This window comes from Columba livia, chromosome Z (assembly GCF_036013475.1).
Source record: "Columba livia isolate bColLiv1 breed racing homer chromosome Z, bColLiv1.pat.W.v2, whole genome shotgun sequence".
NCBI classification, from domain to species: Eukaryota; Metazoa; Chordata; class Aves; order Columbiformes; family Columbidae; genus Columba; species Columba livia.
Genome location: NC_088642.1, coordinates 27,320,929 through 27,334,021, shown reverse-complemented (window position 1 = coordinate 27,334,021; position 13,093 = coordinate 27,320,929). Strand labels below are relative to the sequence as shown.

General features: G+C 39.1%; 1 protein-coding gene across 1 annotated transcript in view; it reads left to right on the top strand.

The window, feature by feature from the left end:
- Positions 1-13,093, top strand: part of ANKRD55 (ankyrin repeat domain 55) — a 68,262-nt gene that overhangs the window by 31,318 nt on the left and 23,851 nt on the right. The window contains exons 7-9 of the mRNA XM_065045234.1: positions 7,475-7,659; positions 9,387-9,554; positions 10,947-11,611. Of these exons, the coding sequence (XP_064901306.1) occupies positions 7,475-7,659; positions 9,387-9,554; positions 10,947-11,611 (1,018 nt within the window). The remainder of the gene's footprint in view (positions 1-7,474; positions 7,660-9,386; positions 9,555-10,946; positions 11,612-13,093) is intronic.

Genomic DNA, 13,093 nt, shown 5'->3' with positions numbered 1-13,093 from the left:
TTTTTTAATTGTATATGATACATCAGTATTGATATACAAACTCATCAGTACCACCAGATCATCAGAAACACTGCCTTTACCAAAAATAATTGACTGTTAAAACTGTAAGTAAGTCCTTCTAGTATGAACATACTGTTGACAATGTAACTATTCACATCAATCATGTCCAAGGACATCAGTGGCAGAACTCCCACTGAGATTAGCAGGAGTTTGTCTCAGGCAAAAGATGTAGGTAAGAACAGGATAATTGCCTGCACAAGCACAGGCACTTCCAAGCACACAGTCTATGTTGAACTCCACAAGTGGATGCCAGAACATGAGTAATGTACATGCGGAACAACTTCTGCACATCTGTAAATATTCTGATCTACTCTGCCTGGCAAAAAGTCGCTGGAAGACAAATGTTTCCGTTTCTCTGATAGCAGTAAGGAATAAATCCTTATTTTACTGTGGAATAAAAGATGACCTCTTTTTCAAAGCACATAAAGAGTTCATCTCGAGACATCAGTCTTTACAACAACGTACTAGCAGGGGAAAGCTGCCAAGTAATTTTAGTCATAGCCATAGTAATTTACGCAGTAAATCATATGCACTTATTATAGAAAGCTCCAAGTGAAAATAAATTCCAAAGGAGGCTTGGCTAGTATTTTAGGCAGTGTTTTGTTTGAGCAAAGAGAGGGTAAGAGAGGCAGGGACACAGGATAGCCATATAGGTATGCCTCCGTGACTGCCTTTGTCATTTGGTAGCTTTTTCCAACATCCACTAAGGCTGCTGAGAGGATAAATATTTTAAAATACCATGTCCTCTAGTTGTACCAGAGGCAGCAGTGCCCTGAGGACCACAGAACAAAGTATCCTGCACAACAACAACATGTTCCCTTTCCAAGAGTACCACAAAGCCAAGCCAAGCTGGGTCGCTCTGAGTCTGCAAGAGACACTGTCTCAGTGGGTGTCTGGGGCTGGAGCACGAGGGTTAGGAGAAGACAAATGAGCTTCTCTCTGAGCTGGGTGAGTCTCACCAATGTAACTGAAGCGGCGTCAGTAGAGTTGTTGTTAATTTATATTGGTTTGCCATCAGAAACACACCCTGTGAACTGCCTGGGCTGCAGCCCGGCAACTTCTGGCAAAGTTTCCCTGGCAGGAGGAAAGCTAAAGATGGTGTTATGGATTGTTCCTTTCCTCAACGCAGGGCCCAGTTGCCTCTGTCCCTTGAGGGCTGATAATCCACAGGGTGCTCCGCATTTTTGCACTGATTCTCCACTGCCAACACAGCCATCTGGCAGTCGGAGCAAGGCAGCACCAGAGGCAGAGTTAACATTTCTTCAGCTCTCTCCAGTCTGGGATACAGAGGGGAAACACTGGAAGTCCTTAATAATAGGAGAAAGCTCACCTCCAGCTATCCAAATTGCCAGCTATATGGATGTTTCTCACTGCACTGCTTGCTGCAGATTAGAAGGAGCGGATTATATCTGTGCTCTTTAATTCAGCATTGTCCATGTTTAAAACAGCAGAAACTGCACCTATGACAAGACAAGGATGTGTTGTTCTGATACAGCCTTACCATCTGATTCCAACCAGATGTACCCTCATTGTTAATGCAACTTTCTGTTTGTATTGTTCTGATTCTAGGACAAAATTCTGAACTCAAGTTATAGTAAAGGTAATGAGATAATACACTGCCGTGGTGCTCTGAACATTACCATAAATGAAACTGCACTTCAGAGAAGTAAATCTAATAAGGGACAAAATTGTACTGGAGGAACAGCTCCGTTTTGCCAGAATAGCTGTAACTGAATTGGGGTCTTCTGCCAGCAAAGGCTTGAATGAAATCTCCAGACTTTTCAAGTCCCAACCAACAGACCCATGTGGGAAAAGTCTGTGGAATATTACCAATGTAATAACCTCAGCTTGAGTTATAAAGGAAAACAGTCCACAGACAAGTTATTTGTTCAAATTTGGCTATGGGTTGCTCAACAAATACCTGAAATGGCTCATGTTTCTTTATTTCAGCAAAAGAGATGTTACAGTCAATTTCATATTAAAACGTGGTCTGTATGTATGTTTGTGAGGATAATAGGAAGGATAAAAGGGTTGGGAGACCAGCCAGCATATTGTAGCATAAAACTCAAACAGCACACAGTGATGCACAAAGACAGTTTCCAGGAGAAAGCCATCATTACTGATGCAAATCTTATTAAAGCTATATCAATTCATGGTGCTTGTTTATAGAAGTAAGTTACCTTCTAAGGTAGTGCAATGGGAATAGTTCTTGCTTGTTGCTGCAGAAAGGAATAAAATACTGGTTAAAACATCAAGCCATTCAGAGTAAGAGAAGACGGACATCAAAGAGAAAGTCAAAACTTTGGATTCACAGGTGTGGAATTGAAAGAGGAAGGAATGCAGAAGAAGAGGAAACACACACAGCCCTAAAGTGCAATCTAATCATAAGAAGCAACATCAAGAGCTGTTGGTGGGGAATTTCCATTCATCAAAGCTGGCTATAGATGTAGGAAGGCTTTAAACTGCACACTAATACAAAGAGATAGAAAACACAGGAGAAATAATACAACCTAACCACAAGATCTCCAGAGGCATTCATTTGGAAGAAAAATACTTTGTCAGGATTTCCTGAAAGCAGTTAAGTGGTCCATAGTTTGTCCCTTTCTCCCTCCCACCTCTGCATTACTGGTAGTCACAAACCAGCTTAGCAGACTTCCTTCACATTCCTTCTTCTCTTTGGCATTGAAATATCTATTTCACTAGAGTATGCTGATGAGGGAAAAATATTAACCCTCTATACAGTGCATTGAACAAGGAAAAGATTGTATTATGTACGATTGAAGAACTGGCAGAATAGAATGCAATATTATAGTAGAATATTACATAAGCAACAAAAAACTATGGAATTAAAATTATTGCTCTACATATCAGTTCGACATAAAAGGGCTAAAGTAAACAACAATGGCTGTAGTAACAATGAGGACAAATTGAGTAGACACAGGTGAAAAAAGTGTCAAAACCAGAAAAACATCCCAAATTTGCAGGATTCTCCTCATGGTAACTGTTTTGGTGGATATTTGCTGAAGAAACATTTTCTTGTTTTGAAAGCACAGAGATAAGTAACTATCAGAAGTTGGGCTTTTTATTAAGAAACCTAAGGAAAACAGAGTTGTAATGAAGTGAAAGTGAGAGCTAATGACCTTGTTAGTGAATTTGTCTGGAGATGATGATAAAAATCTTAGACAAAAACTTGTATAAAGCACAATATTTGCCTTGCAAGGGCTCCTGGATCAAGGCTCTAGGTCATTCCTTCTTCACGATGTAAGTTTATTTTAGAGGAGTAATCTAAGAAAGAAAAGTTCACTGAGGAGAAATAATAATGGATGGAAGCAGATAAAGGTGTGAGAAGGGACAAAAGGATAAAGAAAACTGTGAGGGGAGCCCTGCAGAAATATTTAGAAACACATAAACAAGTAACTAATAATCTCTTAGAACATTGCTGAAAATAGTTGGAATGCAAAAAGGGACGATGAAATGTAGGGATACATACAGAAAGGTCACAAAACCATGTAATTTTCCTATGGCAAATCTACCACTGAACATCCTAGTCTAACAATAGTACTGTGGTTCATGGTAAATTTACCACAGGAAGACTACATTTTGGTGACCTCAGCTCAAGCTATCAATCTAAGAATAAGGGCAGTGTAAGCATTTTAGCAGAATTTTGTGGGCGACTTAAAAAAGCCAAGATGAACATAAAGATAAGAAGGCATTCCTAAGAAAAGTGAGCTGGAAAGCCACAGAGCAGTTGGTCAGAGATTTCTTACAGCAGAAGGTTCAAAATATTAGGAAATTTCCCTTGATTATTTAGAAAAAGTAGTTAACAATTCGTTTGAATTGTTAAAACAGGAGAGATATTTTATAGCCATCTTCAAAGCAATTATTGCTTCCTCAGATAAGAAGCTATCAGATATAGTATGCTTGAATGTCAGTTAATCAGTTTAATGACATGTAGTAAAATACAGAAGTGCTGGAAAAGTGCCAACAAGATAAAGTCCATCACATGGCACAGAGAGCTTGTTAAGCGGGTGGTGAACAGAGTGATCATAAAAAGTCCAATTCCTTCTCCCTTTCTGGTCTGAGCAGTACAGACAATGTTAATTCCACTGAGTGATGCCAATAGCATAATTTCTATAGGTGCAAATTGCTATAATGAACCTAAAATTCAGTCCAAAGACAGGATGTCCCAGTGCAGAAGAATAAGGAGTAATGCAACCAAAATCAGCTCAGGAACTTATATCACACATCAAGATTCTGTATCAGCCACATTCAGGACAGTTCAAATAACGTTTGGAGGTGACCATCTCACAGAGAGTTTTATCATAAGGGATTTACCATAAGAACATTTTTATTTGTTCCATAATGAGATGATGAAATACAGAATGCATATATAACTCATGGCTACAACCAAATTAGAGGGACACCAAGAACTTTATGGGTCGGGATTAAATTCAAAACGATTTTGATAAATTGTAGGGATGACCTGAAATTAATAAAATAGCACTGTGTACAGAACTGTGAAAAATTAAAGCTGTTTGCAGAAAATGAAGAGTACTAGAGTAGTACACTAGTGGATTACAGAGTGAATAGGAGTTTAAATTATGGTGTTGATACAAAATGAGCAAACATCGTTCTGGCACATACCAACAGAATCGTGATACATGCGGCCTCCGGGAAGTACTGATGTCATTTTCAATGCCAGGAGAGAAGCCTCAGCTGTATAATTATGTCATTTGAGGTGCCATGGTTGAAGAATGCTATAGACAAACTGGAAAGATGCCAAAAGCAAGCACCAAGTATGATAAGTGGTTTGATAAACTTAACCTATGAACAGAGGTTGAAATGGTTTGTTTAGTCTAGAAAATGGAAGATTGGTGGTAGACAGAACAGTCTGTAAATGCATAAAATGCCAGTAAGAACAGTGGTAAATTTCTTATGCAAATGTCCAGAGTTGTGCAAGAATACTGAGGGACTGAAACTGTAGGTGCAGGATGTGAAATTTGGACTTAGCAGGACAGTATAAAATCAGAGGAATAGTAGTGCCACTAGAACACGAATATAGAAATACTAAGATACTACATGTTAATTTTTTTTTGTATCGAAACTGACTTGGAGAAGGATGATGATACATAGATAGATAGATAGATAGATAGATAGATAGATAGATAGATAGATAGATAGATAGATAGATAGATAGATGTTTACTGTACAAATATGCGACAGACTTCTAGATCCAGTTAGCCCTGAATGTGACTAGGGATTTCTCTGATGTTAGTGACCAGAAAAGGCACCTGAGAATTATGCTTCTGTGGAGGACATGGACATTTGGCATAGGGAATGGAGAATAAAAATGACAGGACCTCATTATTCCTGAACATGAAGATCAATACTCATTTTTCATTGGATATTCAGACAACTATAAAATAATAATAATTTTAATGTGGTTCATGAGAAAGTTATAAAATTCCTGCTCAAATAAAATAAGCTTGGATTGCATGATCATGAATAGACTTTAAATTAAATGGGTGAGTAAATAAAGCACATACAATATAAAATTCCTTATTTCAGAATGACACATTTTGATAAATTAAGGGAATTCTCAGCTGGAGTGAGAAGCTCTGGGATCAGCAGGTTCCAGCGACCTGGAACATATCCTGTCAATGATACAAAATGTAGTAGGAATCTGTATCCCAAGCCTGGAGAAGAAAAATGCATAGAAAAGGCTTGAGATATAATGGATGACTACCTATTCTTAACAGATATATTTAGAGTACATAAACATCTTACAAAATAAAAGGCAAAAATATGGAGAAGCAGAAGAAGTATCTCGAAATCAAGAAATGAAGAGTAATAATCAAATGTTTAATAGAGGCTGGAAGGAAATTATTTTCATGGATAAGGCTAGAAATCAATCCTGCTTAATATTTTCCTGATAGCCCAGCACAAAATACAGGCGCTTTCTGATGAAATCTGCCAATAACAAAAAACTGGAAGACATTAGCAGAAAAAAATGTGGGTATCATGCAGGAAAAGATGGATCATCTTCAAGTCTAAAGTAATACAAATGGGACAAAAATGAATAGGGTAAAATATTTAAGTCATGCATTTAGCTGCTAATAACAGAAGGTCCTTCAAGGAACTAGAAACTATATGTCTGGAAGCAACTATGGAAGAGAAGTACTGAGGTGTAAATTGTTATTCAAAAATTACTAGGAGATTCTAATGGGACACAGCTGTGAATGAGGCAAATAGTACTCTGTTACATAACAAACGAGGTATTTCTAACACAAATAGGAAGAGCTGGTGTCAATGTACAAAGACCTGGCAAAAATGTTTGTGTGTGACTAGGTACAATTTTAACCACCCCTCTCCAAGGATACACGATTAAAACAAAAGGAGAAGGGTTAGTAGGTTGATGAGAGAAACAGAAAGTACATTTTACAAGGAAGACTTAAAAGGCCTTGATTGATTAAAGCAGCAAGAGAGCAGCTCAAAAAGGATATGATGATTGTCTAGAGAAACATCTGAACAATAAACACCAGTTAGAGGAAAAAAGTATTTAACCTAAATAATAATGCTGGCACAGACACAAAGGGACATAAATCAGCCAGGAGTATGAATAGAAATCAGAGATACTAACCATTAAAGCAAACAAGTTCTTGAACTGCCTTCCTTTGGGAGTAATGGGGGCAAAAAAAATTAATTGCCTTTAATGGACACAGTAATTTATAAAAGCCATGATATAACATAGCTGCAAGTTATTGCAGGGATTCAATTTAATGACCTAGAAAGACCTGTCCAGCCTCATGCTTCTGTGTTGTTACAAAAAACTATTAATTATTTTTCTCTATTTTGACCAAGTTAGCATAAAAAATGTTTAGTTTCATTGGCAGGTTAGAGACCCATGTCAACTTTCTATTAAGACACTGAAGCACTGGAGCAAACTAGCTAAGAAAGTTTTCAAGAACCACTTCACCAAATATTTTACATGGCTTTTCTAAGTGTACTCGAATAGGCTTATGGAAGTGGGTTGGTCTTTTGAGGTCCCTTCCAACCCTACATTTTGATGTGAAAATACAGGCTCATATCTTTCTGGACTCTGGCTTAGCAAAAAAGCAAAAGCCCCAAGTTATTTCTGAGAAAGCTGTTGAGTAATTTACATTCTGTAACTTTTGGAGATACTTGCAGTGGTACATTATTTATTATTTTTCCAGTGTTCAAAGTGTTCTAGGAAATTCATAAAGTAAACCCAGTTCCCAGCAGGAGATTGGAAGCTTTTGGTTTTCATACCTGTGAAGTCTGGTAAACACAAAACAGAATACCATTTTTGTATTTAGCCTTCTCTGGCAGAGAAAATGCAGTTTGGTGTGAGCTCCATTGTAAAATGGTTTTCTTCTCTGAACTTCCTCGCCAGAGTGGCAACAGGGTTCTGTGTTCCATCATTCTGGACCACTACCAGGGACCATCAATAATAAATTACGATGATGAGAACGGCAAAACATGTATGCACATTGCTGCTGCTGCAGGCTACAGTGATATTATCAGTGAGCTGGCTAAAATCCCAGAGTGCAACCTACAGGCCCTTGATGTGGATGACAGGTAACCATGGAAACTCTGAAACTGAAATTGCTGCTTCCTTTCTATTAACCTGAGACTAGCTCTGTTTACTCTATAATCATGCTTCCTGTTGCACAGGCTATGACCTAGTTAATGAACTGCACTTACATAAAACCATGCTTGCTCAGAAACACTGCAAAGGAGCCTAGCTCACTTGTATTGTATCTAGTATAATAACTGACTAGTATGAATGTTATTCAACTTTGTTTTTCTGGTAGGAAATGATAAGATTATGTGTGAAATGACTTTGTCACCACTTGACTTAACTTCTTTCAATCAAAAGTGAAAAATCTTTTCAAAACAATAGAACAGGATCCTACAACTTGACGTTGGGATCCTGCTGCTATTTCTATTTAAGAAATGGCAACGTTCCCTTGTTGCATTGCAGATGCTAACACAGTATTCCTGTAGGACCAGGGCACCTTCGCTTTCCATCCTGACATGCATTTGATTCTTCCGAGGACAAAATCCCTACATCCTAAGTGCAGAAGACATCTTCTTTCCCCTTTTTCACCCTACCTTTTACACCTATCTCCCTTGGAACTTTGCTCATAAATCTATTTAATGCAAACAGAACCAAGTGACTGTTTGCCTTGATTATTCTGCTCAGTGGAGCAAAAGCCAAGATTTTCTTGGCTTAGGCCTTCAGGTACTTAAAATAATAGCATTCTTCTTGGAAAAATGCAGTAAAATGGAACAGAAATAAAACGAATAGGGTTCTGAGAAGTTTCTAAACATCAGGAAAATGTAACTGAGAAGTCTGTGTTTCTATGGAAAGAAGGGCAAAGCGGGGAGTTTAACTACACTTAAGAGCTCAGTAAGACATGGCCTCCTATTACACATTCTCAGATATTTCCATAGATGGTATTATAACTGAAGAGGGGAAAAGATAAGCTGTTCACATACACAAACAGTAGATTTCCATTCTATTGTGTTTCTGACTGCACCCATCTGAAATTACCGGGACTGCAAGTAAATGGGCAAAGAAAAGTCAATTTTATTTTTCATTCTTGCTGCTTTCTTACGGTGTTTTTTGTGCTTTCAGAGCTTCTACAAGAGCAAAATATTACAATTTGGAAACTGGAATAAAGTTTCCAAAGCCCAGGTGCAAATCTTTTGCCAAGTAGAAAACCAGTTTGATTCTCCTACACAGATTCAAGACAATTATGTCTGCCCCAGCCTGTGCCCATCAAAGAACACAGAAACTGGCAAAGGGGCAATGACAGCCTCGTCAATGTGTTTGGTCCTTCTCATTCAAACAGGAGAGGCTTCTTCTATTACCTTCCCAGAGAGCCCTGACCCAACCATTGCTTATACTGTTTGGTGTAGAGATGAGAAGACCTTGTTACTGTCCAGTGAATGCTACAAAGATTTTTTTCAAATTCTGCTCTGAAAACTTCAGGCACTCCTCCCACCCTGCAATTCCAGCAGTGAAAGAGATACTATTATATAGCATGTATAGGCATTCTGCAGCCCCATGTCTGCTTTCTCTAGAGCTAAATAGATGCACATAGATAGACAGATGCCAGTTTATGGTCTTATTACCATGACTGGCAATTAGTTCAGTGTGGGATGAGTTGATGAAGAGTTCCTTAAAATGGATGTTATGAATCTGGACAAGTAGCACAGGAACACATCTCATTATGTCATTAACAGTCTCAATAGTAAATTTATTAATCTATTTTTGTGACACACTCCCTTTTTTTTAGGACACCTCTGCACTGGGCTGCAGCAGCAGGGAAAGCTGACTGTGTGCAGACACTGCTAGAGCTGGGGATAGACAGCAGCCCTCGAGACATCAATGAAAACACTCCTCTGACATATGCAATGTACTGTGGGCACACGGCATGCATCAAGCTGCTGTCTCAGGAGAGCAGGTAAAGCAAAAGTTTATGTCTTGCTCACATATTGCCACTAACTAGAAAATGAATTTATTGCTTTTGTATGCCACTGAAGGGTTTGAGCCCTGGGTCATGTATCCTCAGTTCATATGCAATACTCAGTTCAAGTTTTCCACCAAAATAGCAACATTAGAATTAGTCATCTCCTGAAGACTCACCACTGTGGCTACAGTGCCAGTCTGCCAATCAGCAGAGGGTTCTCAACTAAGAAGATGTGAGTATAGCTGTGGCTTCGTCACCTTTGCACAGAAAATTTATCTTACAAAATAATTTCAGCCCTCAGATACATACCGTCTGCTTTTTTGAAGTATCTGTGTGCAAGCTGTGTATTCATGTGATCAGACAGAGTGATAGACTGAACACAAGAGCAGCTTTGCCAGATAGATAATACAACAAATTTCAAGTTTTCATCCTCAGAGTAAGGATCTTTCTTTGGTTCTTTACCTTGACTGTCTCTTCTTATTCTGAGATTTTTTTTCTGTTAAAAAGTATAATTCTTTCACCATTGTTTATGGTTCTTCCTCTCTCTTTGCATTTCTCATGTTTCAGCAGCTGTCATTTCAGTTTTTCAACTTTAGTAAATGAGCATACATTTACAAAGCCATTTATCATCACATTTCTTTGTGCTTCCCCGTCCTTCCCAGCCAGCAGTCAGTATTATTTCCTGCACTACAGATTGTGAGACATGAGTAACATTACCTCTCCTCCTCTTCCTCCTCCTCCTCCTGTGCTTTGCCTGTCAGAGTAGGTCTGAAATGTTGATTCGTCAAAATCTCATCCATAAACGTCACAGCATCACCACTGTAGGTAATTGTCTTGATAGGTTTTTTGAAACTGTGCCAGGTCTCTTTAGTACAGGCAAGACAAGGAGAAGGAGAAGGGGAAAGAAGGGAAAGAAAAAGGGAAAGGAATGGTGAACTAGTGCCTTTGTTAGAGCCTTAGCAATGACTGTACTGTTGGAAATACCAGTTTCCAAATATGACATAATAAAAAGACCACTTGGTTTTAAAGATCCCATCATGTTCTTCTTGTCATTATTGGATTTTGCCTCACCATTAAGAATCATGATTCTGCAGCTGGTGGATACTGAAGCCAGAAAAGTTTGTTTCTTTTTTTGTTTCCCGATAGCTGCACTGAGCCTACAGTAAGATGAGTGCAAGGCAATGAACTCCACAAGAAAGGGCAAAGTAACATAGTATCATTTTCAGTCTTTGTTAGTTACAAATTTGAACTCCTAACTTTCTGCTTCCTTGAACAACCCCCGCAAATGTATCTGAACAACATATAGCCCATTTCATGGGCTAACACAGGCAGAATTTTTTTCATTGTTTGGCAATAATGACATCGCATTTTGATTTGTACTTCCAGTAGGTCTGAGCCAGTTCATCAGTTTCCCTCTGAGAACAACAGGCTCCAAAAGAAAGAAGGACGATTCGGTATGCTGAACCACATCTTCTCTTGCAAAAAGAAGAAAGATGATCGGAAAACCAGCCAGAAGGAGAGAATCAGAGACGGATATCCTAGAGAAGAGACCTCAGAAGTAGATGACATCATTACCACTTTTGATTGCATTATGGACACAAACTGCAAAGACATTCCAGAGAAGTGTTTGACCACCGCTGACTTTAAAAGAAGGAGCACAGACACAAAGTACCTCATATCAGAAAAGAAGCAACCAGAGTGTCAGGGACTTCTGCCTGTTAGAACCCAGAGCCTCCCCCCGATCACTGTGGGCAATTCTTTCTTAACTGCTTCCCAGAGCACAACGTCAAGCTTCTCCTCCAGCACCGGTACCCATCATTTTGCACACAAGTCTCAGAAGAGTAGGAGTGAACACAGCTTGCTGGACCACAGAAGAAGCTGCCAGGCTTTGCTGGATGATCCCTGGAACAGAGACTCTAACCAACTACTCTCCTATAAAGTCTGTACTAGGACTCCTTCAGACAAACTGATAAATGGTTTAAACTCTGGTAGATCTCACCATGTGCTTTTGTGCCCTCCCCACCTTCCTTCACTTTCCAGTTCTCCATCAGGTAATTTCTTTCTTCTTTACATCTGCTATCTACTGCTGTGGCAATCTGAGTCAGAAAAAATTGGTAAGTCAGACCCATGACATTTCTATTTCTTTAATATCTTTTTCAGTTTCTTCTCCCAGTATGTAGTGCAATCACAGATGGACAAGACATAAGCTAACAGCTGAAGTAAGGAGCTTACATGTGAGAAATAAGACATTTAAGTAGATCTGATGAGTAAGCAAAAATGCAAGTAGTTAGGAAGCGTGTAAGGTACCTGTGAAAGGCAAGTGCCTCCAGCTTTATGTAAGTGCTTTGTGAATTGCACGTTAACACCCACTGCCATGCCTGCTGCCTTGTGTCTACATTTAGTCCTGGAACTAGATGTGCAAGGGACCAGTACTGCACTCAAATCTTTAAATGCTGAGAGCTAATCCTGAATCCAAACAGGTAAGTCCATATGTGCCATGTTGATGGCTCTACACCACGCCGCTTTCTGCTTACATACCTATTCTGACTCCAGACTGTAGTGTCACCCCTTCCCAGTCCTCTGAGTGCCAGCTCTTTGATTGAGTATACTGTTCTCATGGTTTCTCCAAAGCTGAATTCAGGTTGCTAAATTTACAGAGACAGAGTAAATGCTTTTGTGTTGTGGTTTGGAAACTGTAATGCAACAGTAATGAAGTAGAGCACCAGAATTCTGAAGTAAACTCGAAACCAGAATTTGGCAGGATTTGGGATCTCATACTTTGTTTGGGTCACATCCATGTTTAAATGAATCTGACTGGCTGGCTTGCATGCTGGAGTTTACTTCAACATATCAGTGTCTCCAACTTCATCTCCTTTGGGATTAGTCCCATGCCAAAATTAAACACATCTAGCATGCCTTCCAACAACTGTAATATCCAACTGAAAATTAAACACGCAAAAGCAGTCTCCAGGCTTACCAATACATCATTATGAGGAGTAAACATTACACGATAAGTTGATCAACGCACACCCCAACAGATGTGAGCCATTCTCCTCCAGTGGAAAGAGGAGTGAACAGAAACCTTGCCAGAGAAGAACCCCCTGTTAGGTCAGGTCACTATCTGAGCTTGCATGGCAATGCAAATTGTACTGACTCCTAAGCAAAGGGATCTGTAAAATAGCAAATATCTGTTCAGATCTCTAATAATGAGAGTAGGGACAACAATTTCTGAATGACAGGTCACTCTGCTTTGTTCAAACTAAAGGCTGGAAATAGTTTTTCAGGGTGCTACTCAAAAAGTTCCATTTCCTGAACATCAGGTCACATTACTGAAAGCTTGATGGACCTGGTGTATAGGTGTCACTACTTTTTTACTGTGCCCTGTTCAACTATTCACTTAACCATACAAACCCCAAACTCCACATGACTAGCAAAAATTGCTCCAGCTTTCTCACATGTGGAAAACAAGAAAACCTGCAGGGCTTCTTTACAACCTAAATATCACAGGGTACAGTGAGGCTGTAATTTAAAAT